The following is an 18584-nucleotide window of genomic DNA, read 5'->3' as shown; positions in this document are numbered from 1 at the left end:
CACAGCTGTCAGGAAGATACTGGACCCCCAGCCTGAGGGAGCCAGCTCCCCGAACTCCCAGGGAACGTGCTGGTCCCATGAGAGAATGGCCCCATCCCACGCAAATCTCGGAATCACCGCCTAAGCCACTCCCTGGGCACGAGTGTGCACCTGAACAACTAGGTTGAGTCCTGTGACATTTATACCTTTTCAGTCAAAATGGCCATATGTGTGCAACTCCACATAACAGAATAATGGTTAACGATTCCCTTTTTCCAGTGTCTCATGTCCTCTTGAGTTTTCTCTGTCTCGAGACTTGCAACTCCACAAAGTCCATTAAGGATACGGACATTGTCAAGCACGTTCAATAATCCCAGACCTGAGGGGCTAAAGACCTGGATCGAGTTCAGCCTCTGCCACTCTCCAGCTGTGTGACTTTAGTGACTTGCCATACATCTCTGAGCCTCCATAGCCTCATCGTGGTTATATAATCTACCTTGAGTTGGGAGTTGGTGTGGGATCACTTCAGATAGTTAAAACAGCTTATCGAGGATAGCAGAGCAGGGTGCCAACATGAGGGATGACGGTGATGGCTTTTGCATCCATGAGCTCCCTGTGTAAGCACTCAGAGCATTTTCGCCTTTAATCCTCACAGCAGGGCTGTGAGGTTGCAAGTGGAGGCCCTCTCTCTTATTTGCACATTCTACAGAGGAAGAAACTGAGGCTCCGAGAAGCCAGTTGTCCTGCTCAAGGTCACGGAGCTAGTAAGCGGCAGAGCTGGCTTCCCGGGCTCTCCTTCTTCCTCCAAACCTCAGCACATCACCCATGCTACCTACCAGACGGCCCCGCTGGACCTTCATGCAGCTAGATTGCTCCTTGAAGGAGGAGGAATGCTGGGAGCCCACAGCGCAGGAAGCGATGCTCTGCAAGAAGAGCTTCCCCTGAGTGGCTGGGGCTCTCCCCGCGTGGTTAACAAGCTCAGAGCCCAGAGCAAGTGACTTGTGCAAGCGTTTGTGGTCCCCACGTGGCATTCCCGATAGCCCAGGGCGGGCCAAGGAGGCTGAGCCGAGGGCAGTCACCTGAGATGCCGCCATTGTGCCCGTAAGAATGGCCTGTCGTTACATTAGTCTGGATTCTGGTTGGCAGAGACCCAATTCCAACTAGTACAAAGCCCCCAGAGGGAAATTCAGTGGCCCCTGTGGGAAGCACACAGCTAGGTTCATGGAGAGTTACAGTCTTGCTGGGTGGACACGAAGATAAACCAATGGGAGCTGAAGGCTGTGTTAGTTCCTCATGGCTCCATAATGAATTACTAGAACTTAGTTGCTTCAAACATCACAGATTTATTGCCTTACGGCACTGGCGATCAGAAATCCGAAATCCAGGCGGATGCAGGGCTGAATTCCTCCTGAGGCTCCAGCAGAGAAGCCTTTCCTGGCCTTCTCCAGTTTCGACAGGCCATCTGCATTTCTGGGTCTCTGGCCCCTTCCTCACGTCCCTCCCGACCTCTGCTTCCATCGTCACATGTCCTTCTTTGATTCTGATCCTCCTGCCCCCCCGTTAATAAGGACCCTGTTATTATTAATTATTGATCATTCGTTCCATCTGGAGAATCCAGGCGGAGATGCTGTGGCGGGACCAGCTTGAACCTCACGGTCCATCTGAAGATGCTTAACCTTAATCCCACCTGGAAAGGCCTTTTGCCAGGCAAGGTGACACATTCACAGGTCCTGGGGATTGGGACGCGGGCATCTCTGGGGACATTATTCTATCTAGCACAAAGTATCGACAAGAGCGTGGCTGAAGTGATGGACCATGAGGCTTAAGCTGCTCACACCACACCATCTCCATTTGTCTACACTGGCAGCGCCATGAGGGCCAAGGACAGGTGGGGAGGGGGCAACGGAGATGGGGAGCTGTGGCTGAAGCGTCGGCATCAGAGGCCTCAGACCTGACACCAAGGTCCCAGGTGTGGCCATGACTCATAGGTGGGGGGACAGGAATGAAGGAGAAGGTCACACTGGAGATGAGTTGAACAGGCAGCAAGGGGCCAGGGGCTCGGAAGGCCATCCACAAGGAAGCTGAGTGGTGCAGAGAAGACAAGGTCGGGCCCACATGCCCTTCTCCTGTGATGCACATGGTGATCCATGGGCCTGTGGAGGTCAGGGATGTGGCTGGGAGAAGGGGGGACTGTCCAGGGAGGTGGCTACATGGCTGCTGTGGAAGGAGAAGTTTGGAGGCCAGGAGAATCGGACCTTCTCGTGGCGCCCAGGGTCAGGGATGTAGGAGGATGAACAGCCCCCACTGGGGAGGACTTTAGGAGAAGCAAGTTCTCTGGGGAAGCTGGGTCTCAGCTGCCTGACTGGCACTCGGGACGAGGAGGCGCTGTTGGAGGAGAGGATGGGGGCCTGAGCCCCAGAGCTGAGATGGGCTGGAGAGAAGAGGAAAACAGGAAAGATGCCGTGAAATGCCCCTGCTGAAGGAGATTTCCTCATCTGCAGGGCCCCGCCAGCTGGCTGTGGACCTGCCTTTGGAGCCTTTGCTCCCTCCTGTCACAGGAGGATGGGGACGAGCCTGTCTAGGGAGGTGGGAGAGTCCACAGAGAGAACAGAACAGAAGGTCCGGAGATGGGGATCCGGCACAGCGTGCAGGGGGGCCCAGGGGCAGCCCACGCCTTCCTGACACTGAGCCCGAACGTCCACCCTCATCTGCTGCTGCTGCCTCCTGTTTATGTCCCAAACCCACCCCTCCCCTCCGTCCCTCTGCCTTATCCTCCCTCCCTCCCGGGACATCTGAAAGGGCATCTGTGGTGTGAGTTCCCACCAGGGTGTGAGTTCCCACCAAGGTGTGAGTTCCTGGACAGCAGGAACCACATCTTTTCACCTTTGCAAACTCTGAGGCAGTAGGTGATCAATATGTGATGGTTAGTGAGTGAATGAACCAATGAACAGACATATTAATAGATGGGGAAATTAAGGAAGACGATCCCCTCAGCTGACTGTGGACACAAGAGGGAAGGGAAGAGCAGGAGAGGGAAGAGCGGAGGAGGGAGGGATGGCGGCCATAGACTGGCTGCATCGTCAGCCTCCTGGTAACTCTCTGTGCCTCCGTTTCCCCGTCTGTACTAAGGGGAGCAATAATGGTACCCAACACACAGGATTAGAACAGAGCCTGGCCGACAGTGAGTGCTTGAGAAGTAGCAGCTACGATGCCTGCAGGTGCTGAGAGGCCACACATTGGGGTCAGTTTGGGGGTTTGTATTGTAAACTGTAAGCAGCGAGAGGCTCAGTAAAACCAAGCAAACAGATGCTTAAAGTCAGCAACACGGAGACGACAGGGAGAATCGAACCATTGCTACCCAAGGCCTGTGTTCACAAAGGGCGAGTTGGAAGAGGCTGTCGCTCCCTGTTATCTGAGCCACCCACGCAGGGCTCGGACTTCCGACCAGCAAGGCCAAGGTCTTGAGGGGTCTCCCTCTGCCTGGCAGGGGCGAGTCCTGCCCGGCCCCTGGCTCCCGGAACCAGCGGTGCCACCTCCTGCTCTCTCCTTCTTCCAGACACCATGTCTTGGGGCAGGAGAAAGTGAAGATGGGCCTGGGCCGTGGTGTCATTGCCAGAAAGCCAGTGTGTGCTTCTGAAATGTCAGCAAGGGCTGCCGAAAGGAGAAAGGAGACAACTTCAAGGGGCTCCCGTGGCCAAAGTGGGACAAGTTGACCATCCAAAAGGAAATACTCGTTATAGTTCCATGACAGGTGAGTCTCCCAAAGGCGGAAAGTCCATAACGGCCATAAGACCCATAAATTAAAAAAGGTAAAGCTTGAAAAAGCGTAGAAACTGTGTGTAGAAACCATTCCTTACATACTTTCCGAAGTGAGAGATGAAGCTATAGATGTCATTGATTCCTTCTATCAGCTGTATTGTCACTTTTATGAAGCACAGATTTGCCTTCTTTTTCTCCATCCCAGAAAGGATGAGGAGTGGAACTGAGAAGCTGTGAAGAAGCCAGCTAGTTTCAGAAAAAGCGAGAACCGAACCACACACAGGAAGCGGCCCTGGGGGTTGTGTGCAGGAGGGAGGAGCGTCCACTAAGATGTTGCAAGCTGGCAGATTCGCAAGACGCCAGAGGGAGGCAAACGAATGGTGCAAACTGGGTTCCTCCCCTGGACGAGAAGACCTGGGACATCCGGCTAACTTACAGGAGTTGTGAGAAAATGGACAGGGAGAGGCCCTCACTTCTTCCCGCTCCTCCAGCTGGGTGTGCTGTCTTCACTTCTCCTTCACACGGCTCAGTCCCACGGGGATGTCTCCCTCCCCTTCTGCCCCCAGCCAGGGTCCGTGACACACACCTCTCCTATATATGCACACCCTTCCCAGCCTCCGGCTGCTGTTGGACATTTCAGAGGTGGCGCAGCCCTCTTCCCTCCAGAATTGGCCCTGGAAACCTGTCAAGATGCTGGTGCCAGGCCCGGGGCCAGGAGGGCAATGCGTGTCTTCTTCATTAATCGCTCTTACAGAGGCTCAGAGGAACTCGGTGGCTTGTCCTGGGTCACACAGGAGGGACTCAGCAGGAACAGCAGGTGACATACTGGACAGCCCAGGACGGGAAGGGCCATCGGACTTCTGGCTGACTGCTGGCAGTTTGTGCAAGGCAGCTTCCTGCTCCAGTTCCCCACCCCTCCCGCACCTGCTGCCTCCACCACCAGGAGCCTCCTTCCTCCTGGGCGGGGCGGGCAGAGACTTGTCGCTGTGCTCAGGGCTGCAGGCCCTGGAGCCCTCGGAGGCCTCAGAGGCCCACTGAAGCAGGAGGAGGGGGTGGGCTGCAGCAGGAGGCGTGGCCACCACCACAGAGCCTGCAATTGGAGGTAGAGGGGGCAAGGAGGGAGGCCAATGTACAGACGGGGGAACTGAGGCACAGGGAGAGGAATGATGCAGCTTGCCTAAGGCAGCACAGCGCTTCTTTCTAGATTTACTCTCTGACCCCTGACCTGTGCCCACGGCCGCCCGTGTCAGCCTAAAGTGGCAGTGTCAGCATCAGTCCTGACCCCTCTCCTCCTAGGGGAAGTCCAGGGAGTTTTTGTATTTGAGACTGGCTTGGTGACTTGAGATGAGCAGCTTTTATACTTGGCCCTCAACTTCCCCATGTGCTAAATGGGCTCAGAACCTCCTCCAACACCCCCCGACCCCAGCCCACAGGTAACATCTTCGGCAGTAGGGATTTCAAGGTGGCCCAGGAAAGGGTAGCTCTTGCTCCTCGTGGGGCAGCCACTGAGAATTCCCAGTGGGAGTGTAGGCCAGCACAGTACTGCCGAGCCAAAGAGGGGCTGAGTCATGACACCCCACCTTGGGCCCAGGACTCTGCGGTTCAGGAGCTGGGCACAATGTCTGCCTTTGGAATACGGAGCAGGGCTGGCTGCTGCCCAGGCACAGCACATACGGGCAGCGTGGGCGGGCAGCTCAGTGTCCAGCCAACGGACTTAGTCCCTGTTTGCTCATCGGAGAACTGGTTAATATTCACCAACAGCCTCCCCTGTTGTCGCTCTGGGCCCACTGCTTAAATACGGACGAGGACGGGGTTCTGTAACCTCAGCCTCAGTCACCAGCACTGACGTGGGACAGTGAATCGTAAGTATGCCTTCCACTGGCCAGAGCCTCCACAGAGACCCCCACATCCCTGTGCTGCCCAGGCAGGCCTGGGATGCAGGAGGACGGAGTGGGCCGGGGCTGGGTCTCCCATTGTCATAGGAACAGCAGCCTTAGAGGTCCTTTCCCGCTCCCCAAGCCTGCCCAGGGCCCCCCAATCCCTACTGGTGGATAAAGTGTCCTCTGTGAGCACGAGTGGAAGTGGATGTCTGGCCCTGGCACCCTGGGGCCCCAGGAAGGAGCACCTTTCAGTCGGCACAGCTCCTGAGTCATTTTTGCGGGTTGTCTCCTGTAGGCTGCACCACCTCCCCTACCGCTTGGGTGAGTATCTTTCTCCCCTTCTATAGATGAGAAGGATGAGGCCCAGGGAGGGGCAGTGAGGACCAGGCTCCTGTAGGGACCAGGTGGTGAAGCCAGGCCCCACCAGGAGCCCAGGTTCAGCCGCTCAATGGGCCTCCAGCCTCTGCAGATGCCCTGAGCAGAACCGCACCCGGCCTCGGCATGGAGGGGTCGCAATGGGCCTCACTGCACACGAGGGGCCTGTGGGAGTCAGGGCGTTGGGAAGCCCAGGGCAGGGCGCTGTCGTCGGGGCTGCATGCTGGCTCCTGAGCCCTGGCTCCAGCCAGGCGGCTTCTCAGCTCCTTGCACGCAGTCAGGCATTGGGCCCCACAGCAACCTTCAGAGGCGGTTACCGTGCATGTTCCCATTTTACAGATGAGGAAACTGGGGACAGAGACGTTCGGAACTTGCCCCAATTTATGCACCAGCCGGGATTCAAACTCAGGCCACCTAGTTCCAGCACCCATGCTCTGCATCCCGTTCCTACTGTCAACATGATTCTCTCCGGTCTCAGTTGGGGAGTGGAAAGTCCGGGCTGGCCTCCAGGCTTCTCTGATGCTGAGTGACCCTAGATGATTGCTCAACCTATCTGTCTTCTTTGGAGAAACCTAGAGAACTTTTGCTTTTTTCCCCTCACTCCATCCCCGCCAGTCTTGACCTCTGGGGCATTGGGAGGATAGGATTTTTCTGTTGTTGGTTTTTGGAGACAGGGCCTACAAAGATGACTCTATGGTGGGTGAGGAAACCTTATAGTGCTCTGAAATATCCACAGGAATATCCATGACAACTGATGCTTCCGGAGAGCTGACTGTGCGCCCCGCATTTCTTGGCACTTTGCATGTATTTGCACAATAGCTCTGTGGGGAAGTGCAGCCTTATCATCTCCAGGAAACTGACATTCACAGAGGTTAAGTAATTTGTCCAAGGTCACACAGCTGATAGCAAATCGAACTCGGGCCTTCTGGCCTCATGGCGCCTGATCTTAGCCACAGGGCGACGCTGCCCCTTTTCATTCACTCAGGCCACCTTTGAGGTTTTCTGTTTCGAGCCCTCTGGATTCAGCTTTATACACAGAGAAGGGCTAAATGGCGGGTTCTAGAATCGAAATGCCTGGGCTTACATCCCAGTTCCATAAGCAACTAGCTCTGTGGTTTTCGGTAAGTCACTCAAACTCCGAAGGCCTCAGTTTCTCCATCCATGAAACAGGGCTAACAATAATGCCCACCTCACAGGGTAAGCTTCGAGGGGAGAGTGGCTGAGACAGTGCGTATGCAGCCCCTGCTGTTCCTAAGTGTGAAGATGACAGTGATGCTGATGCTGGCGTTAGCCGGGCATAGGGATTGGCAGCTAACAGGCAATAAATCAATCCTGGAGAACTGAATTTTATATTTTCCGAACTCAGAGGCAGTTCTGTGCTGAGCAGGGGCCCTTCTCTGGTCTGTGCAAGGTGGCGGCTCGCCGGGAGGAAATCTGCCAGTTCTCAAGGGTGAGCTCTGCCCGCGTGCAGGAGCAGGGAGGGCTTTCACACCTGGTGCGTGTCCGCCGCCCATCACCGTGTTGGTTCCTCACGTCGGCCCCGCAAGAGGTTCTTTTCTCCACTTTCCAGGCAGCAAGCCGAGGCCCAAAGAAGTGAAGCCCCCTGCCCATGGCAGACCTGGGTCACACCTGGGCTTCTTAGCGCCAGTTTTCAGCAGGTTGTGACCTTGTGCCCAATGATCTCCCTGGACCCCGCTGGGTTGCTCCTGGTCGCTCCTTCTATGTTCCTGGGTGGAAAAGGTGTGAGAATAGGCAAAGCCGTGGCTCACTTCACCCTCCCCTCGCTGCCGAAGACTGCGCCCGCCTGCCGCGGACCCTGCGCGTGGCGCTGTGACGGCTTCATCCTTTAGCTTTGAAGCTTGGCCCGTATACCTCGTTCGCCATCTGCTTCCTCATGTCCCGTCGGCTTCCAGACACGAGGCTTTGGGGGTGTAGGGTGCTGCCTTTGGTAGAAGGGTGAGAAGAGAAGAGACTCTTGAGCCCCTGAAGTTGTAAGGAACCGATTGGGAGGCAAAACGAAGCCAACGGGAGGCTCAAGGCCGTCCTCAGCGTCCCTCAGGGCCCAATTCTGACATTCCTAGAGTCTGAGACCTGAAGAGATGGCAGTCTCGGTCTACATCTCAAGTAGGGGAAAACTAAGACTTGTTCCAGCTTTGTCACTGCCTCACTGTGTGGCCTTGGCAAGCCCCTGACCCTCTCTGGGCCTCAGATCATTAAAAGGAGAAAGTCAGAGTAGGTGAAGTAACGCCCAGGAAGATGGATTAGTGGGACAAGTGCTCACCCCAGCTGTCGCCCCTCCATCACAACCCCAGCCACCTTGCGCCTTCTCAGAGGCCAGCAGCCCCCGGGTAGTGGGGGGACCCCTCACCCCAGCCCTCCGCATGGGAAGTCTCAGCCCACGTTGCTGCCCCAAACCCACAGACCCCTTTAATTCAGAATCCAGCGTCAGTGCACAGGGACCTCAAGTAGGTCTTTATGCACGTCAATTTACACGGTCGGGGAGAGCGAGGCCGCAGGACCAGAAGGTGCTTGCCCAAGGCCAAGCGGTCAGTAGTGGGCCTGTCAGGCCCGGAAGCCACAGCCTCTAGCCCTGAAACCACTCCGCATATTTAGTGTCCCCACCTTGCGAGGGCCCAAAACCCTTCTGATCTCTGAGCCCTGCGAAGACGGGGAATTTCCATAAACTGAGAAGGACAGTACCGGGATTCAGCGGGTTCAGTAAAGAGGAACCTGAGGGAAACGGGATAGTCAGGACTAATTTTAGCACCATCGGCAGCTCTGAAACCACTGGCTGCTTTAGGAAAAACATACACATGTTTATGTAAATGTGTGATCTGCTCTGTTTGGGTTATTGAGAGGCATGAGGGCCAGAGAAAAGGAAGTGGAAAGAAACCAGCGTTGTGCTCTACTTTGTTGCTTGATTGGAAAGAAACGTTTAAAAGTCCACGGGGGTACATGCAACCCAGAATTTCTTGTTTCTAACTTTTTCCCCTCTGGTTTTCATATTCCAAATTCAAGGATTCTTTTGTCTTTGTGTTTTGTTAAGATGATGTTTTTAGTGATGTGAGTAATAACTAGCTATGTGGTTGCAGGCATCTCTCCCCCGCTTGGAACTCGGTTTCCCCATCTGTGAGGAGAGCAGGTTGTATGTAGGAGGCTGCAGGCTGGTGGCCGAGGCTGGGTCACACCTGGAGCAAAGGGAGCTCTGCGAGGCAGGGCGGGTCCATGTTGCTGTGGGGGACATTGACTTTGACCATCCCTAGATGGAGCCTGTTCTTGCTGGTCCAGCCACAGGCCTCGCCACTCCCTATTGTCTCCCCCCAACCACCATGGAACACATCTCCCTCTCTGGCTTATCCTCTGAAGGCTTCAAGTCTGCGCCCTTAGCAGCCTCTTCCTCAAACAGCTGCTCCCTCAGGTCCTTCCAGTGGAAGGTTTGGTAGCTAGACCTATTTCACTGAATTCTCCCAACAATCTCACTTTCCATACAAGGCAAATTGAGGGCCGGAGAGACTAAATGACTTGTCCTAGGTCACACAGCTGGTAGTGGCAGAGCCCAGATTAGAATTCAGATCTGTCTGAAGAGAAAAGAGATGCTTTTTCAACTCCTCCCCCTGCCAAACAGGCACACACGAGCCCCCACTTTACTGGAGAGACCAGCATCTCTCACACCCACGTCACTGCTGAGCCCAGAGCTGGGGCACAGATGGTGATCAGGAGGAGCAGCTTAGCTGACTGCAGGGAGCACAGCGCAGTCATGTAGCTGAGGCCGCAGACTCCTCGTGAGGGCAGCCTTCCAGCTCAGGGAACTCCTAGGGACTGAGGCTCACTGCTAGTGTTGAGTGGGGACAGCCTCTGCCTGAGTTTCGTCAAAGCTCCGCTGTGTGCTGGCTCTGTGTCATGGGGCAACATCCTCTCCTTTCTGGGAAGCGGCTCCTCTGAGCATTAAATAACAGGGTTCAACAGCAGCCCTCCAGGGCCATGCCAGACCCAATGATCCCTGAACCTGATCTGAGCTGCTTCCTGGGTAATTGTGCATGTGTACATTATGCTTCCCGTGCCTCAGTTTCCTCTTTTGTAAAATAGGGGCTGTGGCATGCCCAACTCGGGTCAGTGCCGATGTTAGTGAGGCCATGGAGAGCATGGACTCCAGACCCAGACCACCTGGGTGTGTGATGCTGGTCCTGCTGCCTTACTGCTCTGTGACCTTGGGCAGGTGACTTACACCTCCCTGGCCTTTGGTGCCCTCATCTGTAAACCGAGACTTGTCACGTGACCTACCTCCGGGATCCATGACACCAGGACAATGGGATAAGACAGTAAAGTGCCTAGAGTGGAGCTTGGCATACGGTAAGCACCATCACAGCCTTTGCACCGTTCTGAGTCTTTCCATGATGGTGATGTAGGACAGTGCTTGGCACAGAGTAGGTGTTTCATAAACTGTGGTTGCTCTCCATGGTACTGATCAGTGGCCCAGGGACTCATTGTGTGGCCTGAATTGGGCTTGGTGCCCCTTCTCTCTCTTGCAGGACAATGCCATCCTCCGTCACATGGTGCCTCCTCCTGCTGGCAGGCCTGTGCTGCCTGGTCCCCAGCTCCCTGGCTGAGGATCTGCAGGGATGTGCTGTGCAGGAGACACATGCAACTGCACATGATGTGGAACACCTGCAGGAGCCAGCCGAACACAAGATTGCCCCGAACCTGGCTGACTTCGCCTTCAGCCTGTACCGCCACGTGGCCCATCAGTCCAACACCACCAACATCTTCTTCTCCCCAGTCAGCATCGCGACCGCTTTCGCGTTGCTCTCCCTGGGAGCCAAGGGCGACACTCACACCCAGATCCTGGAGGGCCTCAGTTTCAACCTCACTGAGCTAGCTGAGGCTCAGATCCACGATGGCTTCCAGCATCTCCTCCGAGTCCTCAACCAGCAAGACAATCAACTGCAGCTGACCACGGGCAACGGGCTGTTCATTGACGAGACTGTGAAGCTAGTGGATAAGTTTCAGGAGGATGTCAAGAACCTGTACCACTCAGAAGCCTTCTCCATCAACTTCGGGGACACTGAAGAGGCCAAGAAACAGATCAATGACTATGTAGAAAAGGGAACCCTAGGAAAAATTGTGGATTTGGTCAAGGATCTTGACAAAGACACAGTTTTGGCTCTGGTGAATTACATTTTTTTTAAAGGTAAGGTTGCACAACCAACCTGAGCTTGCTCCCATGGAAACAGCCAACAACATTGCCAAACACTCCCTTCTTAAACTTTTTGAGGCAGTGCAGGGCGGATTCTTGGGAGGTGCTATTCAATTTTCCACATACAACCACTAAAAACTTTCCATGAGCAAAGAAGGTTGGGGAATGGTGCTCTCAATAGGCAAATCATTATCCTCTCTGCAGCCTTTCCAGAGCTGTTAGTGTCCTGCAGTGCATGTAAACTCCCACCTGGGAGGGGGGTACAGTATGCAATGTCTCCCAAGATAGAGACCCAGAAAAGCAAATTTTAGTAGAGGCTATGAAGGGAATAGTCTCATGGGACGCACTTCTGACAACTCTCGTCTAGTGGAAATAGGGACAGCTTGAGAGTCGGAAAGACCCAGGTTCAAATCCTGCCTCTACCACTTCTTAGCTGTTTGACTGTGGGCAAGTCATTTTGCCTCTCGGAGGTTCCAGTTTCCTCTCTGTTACCAGGACATCATAAGACTCTTGGTGGCAGCTTCCTGGGAGGTTTAAAGACTCTACAAAGAACACGGGACTCGGCACTCCCTTAGCAGGTGCTCAGCTAAGATGAATGTCAGCCTGCCTCCTCCCTGAGTGTTGAAGCTGTCAGGAACCTGTGGGTCCCAGAGGGCATCCTAAGGCACTTTAAATGCCCATGGGAATAGCCTGGGGTGGGAGGGGAGGGTCCAGGCCAGGGGCTGCTTCCTGCACACTCTTGGCTGCTTGCTCTACAGGCAATAGGGCGATGGAGAGGTCCCAGCTGGAGTCAGCACTTCTATGTCTCAGCTCTGCTGTGGGCTTTAGGGGGGGGCTCTCACCCCATCTCCCGCCTCAGTCTCCATCTCCTGTCCAATCAGAAATTTGGGCTCAGGGCTCCCCGAGCCACCCGTCTACTCTGACCTGCCGGGACGGTGACCTTCTCTTGGTGTGGCAGGGGGGAGCTGCCCAGGCATCTGCATTTCACATGCTGGTCCAGGAACAGGAAGTTAGGGTGAGATCAAGAGTGATTTCCCTGGATGATAAGAACTGTCACCTGACAATTGGCGGGAGCCCGAGGCAAGGGGATGCAGAGTACAACTCTTGCCCATAATTTGCATTTCAAATATCCCAAGCCACCAGCAAACAAATAAACATGATATACAGGTTAAAACGCTTACTCTGCACAGCCAGATGGGCAGCCCTTCCTTTCTATAATATAGACATTCTGGATCCTTCTCAAGTCGTGCATTATCCTCGCAAAAGTCCGTCAGTTTTCTGACTGTTCCTCTTAGCCCCGTTTACAGATGGGGAAGCTGAGGCTCAGAGAGAGGTCTCGCCTCAGAGGTTCTCGGCTCCTTCATTCTGCTACCTCTGCTAGACCTTTTCCCACCCTGGCTGATGTCCACCTTCCCTTCTCTCCAGGCAAATGGGAGAAGCCCTTCGAGCCTGAGTCAACGACAGAGCAGGACTTCCACGTGGACGAGAAGACCACGGTCAGGGTGCCTATGATGAACCGCCTGAGTAGATTTGACGTCCAGTACTCTGACGCACTCTCCAGCTGGGTGCTGCTGTTGGACTACAAGGGCAACGCCACGGCCATCTTCATCCTGCCCGACCAGGGGAAGCTGCAGCACCTGGAGGACACACTCACCAAGGGGATCCTCGCCAGGTTCTTGGAAAACAGACACTCGAGGTGACTTCCAAACCTTGAGATGCCACAGGAGGTCAGGCCAGTAGGTTGGAAGGGGGGTCCACATCCCATGGCACACAGCCACATCGCGTGACCTTGTGAGTCCAGACAGGACCCAGCGTCCATTCAGGTAGCACCACTCAGGCTCCGGGAGAGGGACGGGCCCACAGCTGAGGAGGTGAACGTCCTGGTCCTGGGGACATTCCCCAGCACTGACACTGCCCCTTCCGGTGCCAGGGCCCAAACTGGGTGAGCAACACCAGCACATGCCGTGGGAGAACCAGGGGAACGGGGTGGGTTCCCTGGCAAAGGGAGCAGTTGTTGTGGAGCAAAGGCTAGAACGTCCATGCTGGGCAGGGGGAGCTGCTGAGAGGGGGAGAGCAAAGGCCCAGAGTGGGGACTGCAGCACATGCTGAGGGTGTTGGGTTCATCTGATGTTAGATCGGGGTGGTTGGACCGGGTCCTCTGGAGTGAAGTGATACCTGAGGCTGCAGCCCAAACAGTGCAGATCTCTGAATCCATCCAACGCCCAGGCCTCCTGCACTGTTCTATTATGTACATTATGAAACAGAAATGAAAAGGCAAAGAACTGTGAGGTTAAAAACATGAATAGATGTTTTAAGACCGCTTCCCCGCCTCCTGTGTTCCAGCACCAGAGGCAGAGTAAACAGAACAAGGTGGGCTGGATCCAGAACAGACCAGACAGAGCCTGAGTGCCAGTCAGCCACATGTCAGATCCGCAGGGTGGCACCTTGTCCCCATGTAAAACGAGAGCTGACTCAGGCCCCAGTCACTCATCATTCACCAAACAGATGTCACTCAGAACCTCACCCCACGCCTCACATTCCCCTGGGATTCGGGCCCAGAGAAGGCCCACTCTGGGGTGGCCAAACCCTGCAGGACAGTGTGCAAAGTGCTTCCCAGAGGACACCTGGATCTGCTTGGAGGGCTTCTCAGAGGAGGTGGCATTGGAGAGGCTTTGCAGGACAAGAGGGTCCTGTGATTCTGATGTCCTCTGACACAGGTGTACGCGGCCTAAAGCAGAATAAACCCAGGCTGACCTCACGTCCTCATGTGGGCAGGGGCATAGGGGGCTAAGTGGGAGAAAGGCTCAGAAAGGGAGCACTTTCAATGCTCTGAAATAAACTCCTCTGTTATCTAACCTTTGTGACAGTTTCGTCAATGTACATTTGCCCAAACTGTCCATTTCTGGAACCTATGATCTAACAAGCATCCTGCCTGAGCTGGGCATCACCAAGGTCTTCAGCAGGCAGGCAGACCTCTCCGGGATCACCGAGGAAGTGCCCTTGACGGTTTCCAAGGTGAGTCTGTCCCTGCGTCCGTGGGGCAGATGTGTGGGGGCCGCAGCTCGGGGTTGGGTCTGAGGACACAAACACGCCTGCAGGCGGAGGGCCTCCCAGGAGGGCCGCTACCTCCAGCTGGATTGGATGGGCTCAGAGGGCAGAGCGGAGGAGGCGGCCTCAGCGCTGCTGGTGTCTCAGGGACCTCCTCCAGGCCAGACACCTCGACCTCTGTGCCATCTGTGTGCAGGGCCTTCCCTTCTTGGCCTCGATGAACCCGTGTTTACAAAGACAGGCTTAGGCTCAGGGCTTTCTGAGCACTTTGGGCCCCTGAGTCCCGTGACTCTAGGAGAGCCTGGAGAGTCACTGAGTCCGAGTGAACCAGGGACTTCGGCTGAGATGCCATTTCTTCAGGAGAATTGCAGGTGATCAGAGACACCAGTGCAGCTCAATGACCGGGCACCAACCGAGTGCCTGATGTGGAGTGGGTGCTGACAAGGTCCCCGTCTCAGCCTGGGTCCCCAAGGAGCTTGAAATCTGCTATACAAACAAGAGATGTGCAGGAAACCCCTCTCCCTCCTGAGGGTGAGGCTGTTTGCAGGGAGGCTGAGGACCGTGGCAAGGGAGGAGGAGTGAGGGCGCCATGGCGGAGTCAGGCAGCTGCTGGAGGAGGTGAAGGAGGCCCGTGGGCCTCCTGCAGAGAGTGAGGACGAGGATGGGATGCAGGCCAGTGGATGAGAGAGGCCTGAGTGAGCCCACCCGAGAACGCCCTCCTCATCGGGCCTTGCTCCCAGGCCGGGGTGGGGGACCTCCCGACCCTGCTCTGAACAGGCCTCTGTGCCCTCTCCCCTCCAGGCGCTGCACAAGGCCGTGCTGACCATTGACGAGAAAGGCACTGAAGCTGCTGGAGCTACGATGTGGGAAATGATCCCCATGTCATTACCCCCAGATCTGGAGTTCAACAGGCCCTTCGTCTTAATCATCTACGATAGAAACACCAAGAGTCCCCTCTTCGTGGGAAAGGTAGTGGATCCCACCCAAAAATAACTGCCTCTCTGGTTCAGCCCTCCCCTCCCAGGCCAGGTCCCCAGCCCTAGACCACATTAAAGAATGGCTGACCTGGCACAAGCTTCAGTGTGACGGGCAAAGCTCTCATTTCTTGGCTCTGAGTCTGTGTTGACGACCCCACGATGTGTGTGCAACCCAGGTCACAGCAAGCTTCCCTGTATCCACCGTATTCAAGTCAACTAAGCATTTACCCCACACAGGCCCTGTGCTGGGCCTCAATGAAATGTCGGCTGAAACCCACAGCTTCCTGAAAAGCTCCAGGCCTCCCAGTCTTGTCTGGGAATCCCCCAGGAGGAATGGCACAGGCTCAGATACCAGCCCGAGTCTCCCACCTCCACCAAGCATCCACTAGGCCCTCCTGCTGAGCCCCCAGCCCTGCTGGTGCTCGTGGAACCCCCGCACTCCTCCGTGACAGCCCTCACCCTGCAGGGCAGCCAGTCCCGACCATGAGGCTGCCTCCCTTTTGCTCCCAGAGCCTTCAGCTCACATGGGGACCTTGAGATGCCACATCTCCAGCAGCAAAAGGGAGACACCGGCTCCCCTTCTCATCCCACATTGTTCCCCAAGCCGGGCTTGGACCCGACAGCGCACAGGTCTTTCTGCAAGTGGCTCTGGCTGGTTCTTCCTGGAGCTCTTTCCAGTGGGGCTGGACCAGAAGTATATGCTTCTGTCCTCGGCATTTCATCTCTGCCCCAGGGATCCTCCAGCACACAGCTCTTCCCTCCTGGCGTGTATCACCTGCTCAAATTCTCCCAGGACTCTCAGGCCCCCAAGGCACTTGTCCTGTGTGCACTTCTCCTCCCTAATCAGGTGGCCAGGGTGCCCTGGATGGCTCTGGAAAGTCATTCTAACGATTCTTTGGTCGAGAGAGAGGAAGTCTAGCAGACCATTGACTCCTGCTGGCCCTGCCCGCCCTCCCCTGGCCGAGTCTGATGGGCTCACATTTCAACTTGCCCCAGGACCCTCTCCGTGGTCTTCGGAGGGAAAGCCCAGCTCCTGGGCCACAGCCAGAGGCTGTGCTGGGAGCAGCCCTTTCAGGAAGGGCCACCAGGCTCCTTCCCTTCCTCCAACGCCCTGCTGAAGGGCCACAGCTATCAGGAAGATGCTGGACCCCCAGCCTGAGGGACCAGCTCCCAAACTCCCATGGAACATGCTGGTCCCATGGCAGGATGGCCCCATCCCACTCAAATCTAGGAATCACCACCTAAGCCACTCCCTGGGCACGAGTGTGCACCTGAACAACTAGGTTGAGTCCTATGAGATTTATACCTTTTCAGTCAAAATGGCCATATGTGTGCAACTCCACATAACAGTATAATGGTTAAAGATTCCCTTTTTCCAGTGTCTCATGTCCTCTTGAGTTTTCTCTGCCTCAAGACTTCCAATTCCACAAAGTCCATTGAGGATACGAACATCGTGAAGCACGTACAATAATCCCAGACCCGAGGGGCTAAAGACCTGGATCGATTCAGCCTCTGCCACTTTCCAGCTGTGTGTCTTTAGTGACTTGCCATACATCTCTGAGCCTCCATAGCCTCATCGTGGTTACATAATCTACCTTGAGTTGGGAGTTGGTGTGGGATCACTTCAGATAGTTAAAACAGCTTATTGAGGATAGCAGAGCAGGGTGCCAACATGAGGGATGATGGTGATGGCTTTTGCATCCATGAGCTCCCTGTGTAAGCACTCAGAGCATTTTCGCCTTTAATCCTCACAGCAGGGCTGTGAGGTTGCAAGTGGAGGCCCTCTCTCTTATTTGCACATTCTACAGAAGAAGAAACTGAGGCTCCGAGAGGCCAGTTGTCCTGCTCAAGGTCACAGAGCTTGTAAGTGGCAGACCTGGCTTCCCGGGCTCTCCTTCTTCCTCCAAACCTCAGCACGTCACCCACGCTACCTACCAGATGGCCATGCTGGACCTTCACGGAGCCCACAGCGCAGGCCCAGGATGCTCTGGAAGAAGAACGTCCCCTGAGCGGCTGGGGCTCTCCCCCTGAGGTTAACGAGCTCAGAACCCAGAGCAAGTGACCTGTGCAACCGTTCGTGGTCCCCACATGGCATTCTGTGGGAGCAAAGGGGCAGGCGCAAAGGCCAGTGGCATTCCTGAGAGCCCAGGGAGGACCAAGGAAACTGAGCTCAGGGCACTCACCTGAGATGCCGCCATTGTGCCCGGAAGAATGGCCTGTCGTTACGTTAGTCTGGACATTGGTTGGCAGAGACCCAATTCCAATTAGTAGGAAGCCCCCAGAGAGGAATTCATTGGCCCCTGCGGCAGCCAACAGGGTCCATTCATGGGATGGGCAAAGCCTCAGGGAAGCCTTGTCATAAGGAGGACAGGAGTGTGCCACAAATCAGGCAGGACAGCCATAAACCTCAGCTTTGCCTGGTCTTTGGAGTTTTTAAATGTATTCACTGTCTAGTCTCACCCTCAGAAAATGTCCCTAAGGTCACAGGTTCAAATCGTTATCCCGTTTACAGATGGGGTAACGGAGGTCTGGCGGGTTGGGAGACCTGGCCACACAGGCCTAGATGGCAGATCCGTCCCTCACTCTGAGGCCCAGGCTGCCCTGATGGCGTACATTTTCCAGTCCACCTCAGATCTCATGAACCATTCCATCCTCCCGGTCCACGCACGGCCCTCTTCTCTGCCCTAACGCCAGCTGAAGCACGGCTGCTGAGGGTTCTGGGCTGGTCCAGATCCGTTTCCTTCTCCAGGCAAGGACCCAGCTCTGCCCTAAGACAGATGACAGCAGAACACACTGCAGGCCCCAGGCTCACGCAGGACAACACAGTAGTGACATTACACCTCTCTAACAGTTTGCAGCCACAAGACATACCAGTTAGATTTTAAGCATAAATAAATGAACATCTGAGTTTAAGAGTAAGCTCTGCCCAGACCGGTGGGGCCTTCTGAGCCTCATTCATCAAATGAGGACAAAGGTCAGGGGTGCTTCTGGGCTCTCATGCATGTGCACTGATTCAGAAACGGGGAATACAGATGGTATGTTGATTTGCATCCTGTAAGCTCACTTGATGCTCTCCACAAGACCATGGGGCGGGCATTTGTTCCACAAGGAAAAGCACCAGTGCTGGGTATCTGCCATACCCTGGGCACAGAGAGAAGGAGACCAGGGCCCCCTCGGGGAACACTGCTCTCTGGCAGTGGATAGTGGGTAATGAATGAGGCTGGGATACTGTGATTTACAACAAGAAATATAGATTTAGTCTCATCTGTGTTTCTGGCACAGAGATCCTACAACTCTTGGAATTTCCTAAGTGCTGAGCACCTTAAAGGGTTTTTTTGTCATGTTAATGAGGTGGATTTTGGGAAGCCCTTA

General features: G+C 55.2%; 1 protein-coding gene across 3 annotated transcripts; it reads left to right on the top strand.

Moving 5' to 3' along the window:
- The first annotated feature begins 4715 nt into the window (after positions 1-4715).
- On the top strand, positions 4716-15336 carry LOC106825333 (alpha-1-antiproteinase 2-like). Of its 3 annotated transcripts, none has more exons than XM_070514239.1 (7): positions 4716-4840; positions 5500-5600; positions 5758-5939; positions 10523-11181; positions 12613-12883; positions 14055-14202; positions 15037-15336. In XM_070514239.1, the coding sequence occupies exons 4-7, from the start codon at positions 10527-10529 to the stop codon at positions 15226-15228; spliced, it is 1266 nt and encodes a 421-aa protein (XP_070370340.1). In that variant the 5' UTR covers positions 4716-4840; positions 5500-5600; positions 5758-5939; positions 10523-10526; the 3' UTR covers positions 15229-15336. The 3 variants fall into 3 exon arrangements, with proteins under 3 accessions (XP_070370340.1, XP_070370341.1, XP_070370342.1); XM_070514241.1 differs by having other exon boundaries at positions 4778-4840; positions 5914-5939; XM_070514240.1 differs by lacking the exon at positions 5758-5939.
- The last annotated feature ends 3248 nt before the right edge of the window (positions 15337-18584 follow it).

This window comes from Equus asinus, chromosome 7, assembly GCF_041296235.1.
Source record: "Equus asinus isolate D_3611 breed Donkey chromosome 7, EquAss-T2T_v2, whole genome shotgun sequence".
Lineage (NCBI taxonomy): Eukaryota > Metazoa > Chordata > Mammalia > Perissodactyla > Equidae > Equus > Equus asinus.
This window is presented reverse-complemented; position numbering and strand designations above follow the sequence as displayed.

Excerpts from the sequence above, each read along its gene's own strand:
- LOC106825333 (XM_070514240.1), top strand. The coding sequence starts at position 10,527 with ATGCCATCCTCCGTCACATGGTGCCTCCTCCTGCTGGCAGGCCTGTGC. Across the intron at positions 11,182-12,612 it reads GAATTACATTTTTTTTAAAG|GCAAATGGGAGAAGCCCTTC; the intron begins GTAAGGTTGCAC and ends CCTTCTCTCCAG. Across the intron at positions 14,203-15,036 it reads TGCCCTTGACGGTTTCCAAG|GCGCTGCACAAGGCCGTGCT; the intron begins GTGAGTCTGTCC and ends TCTCCCCTCCAG.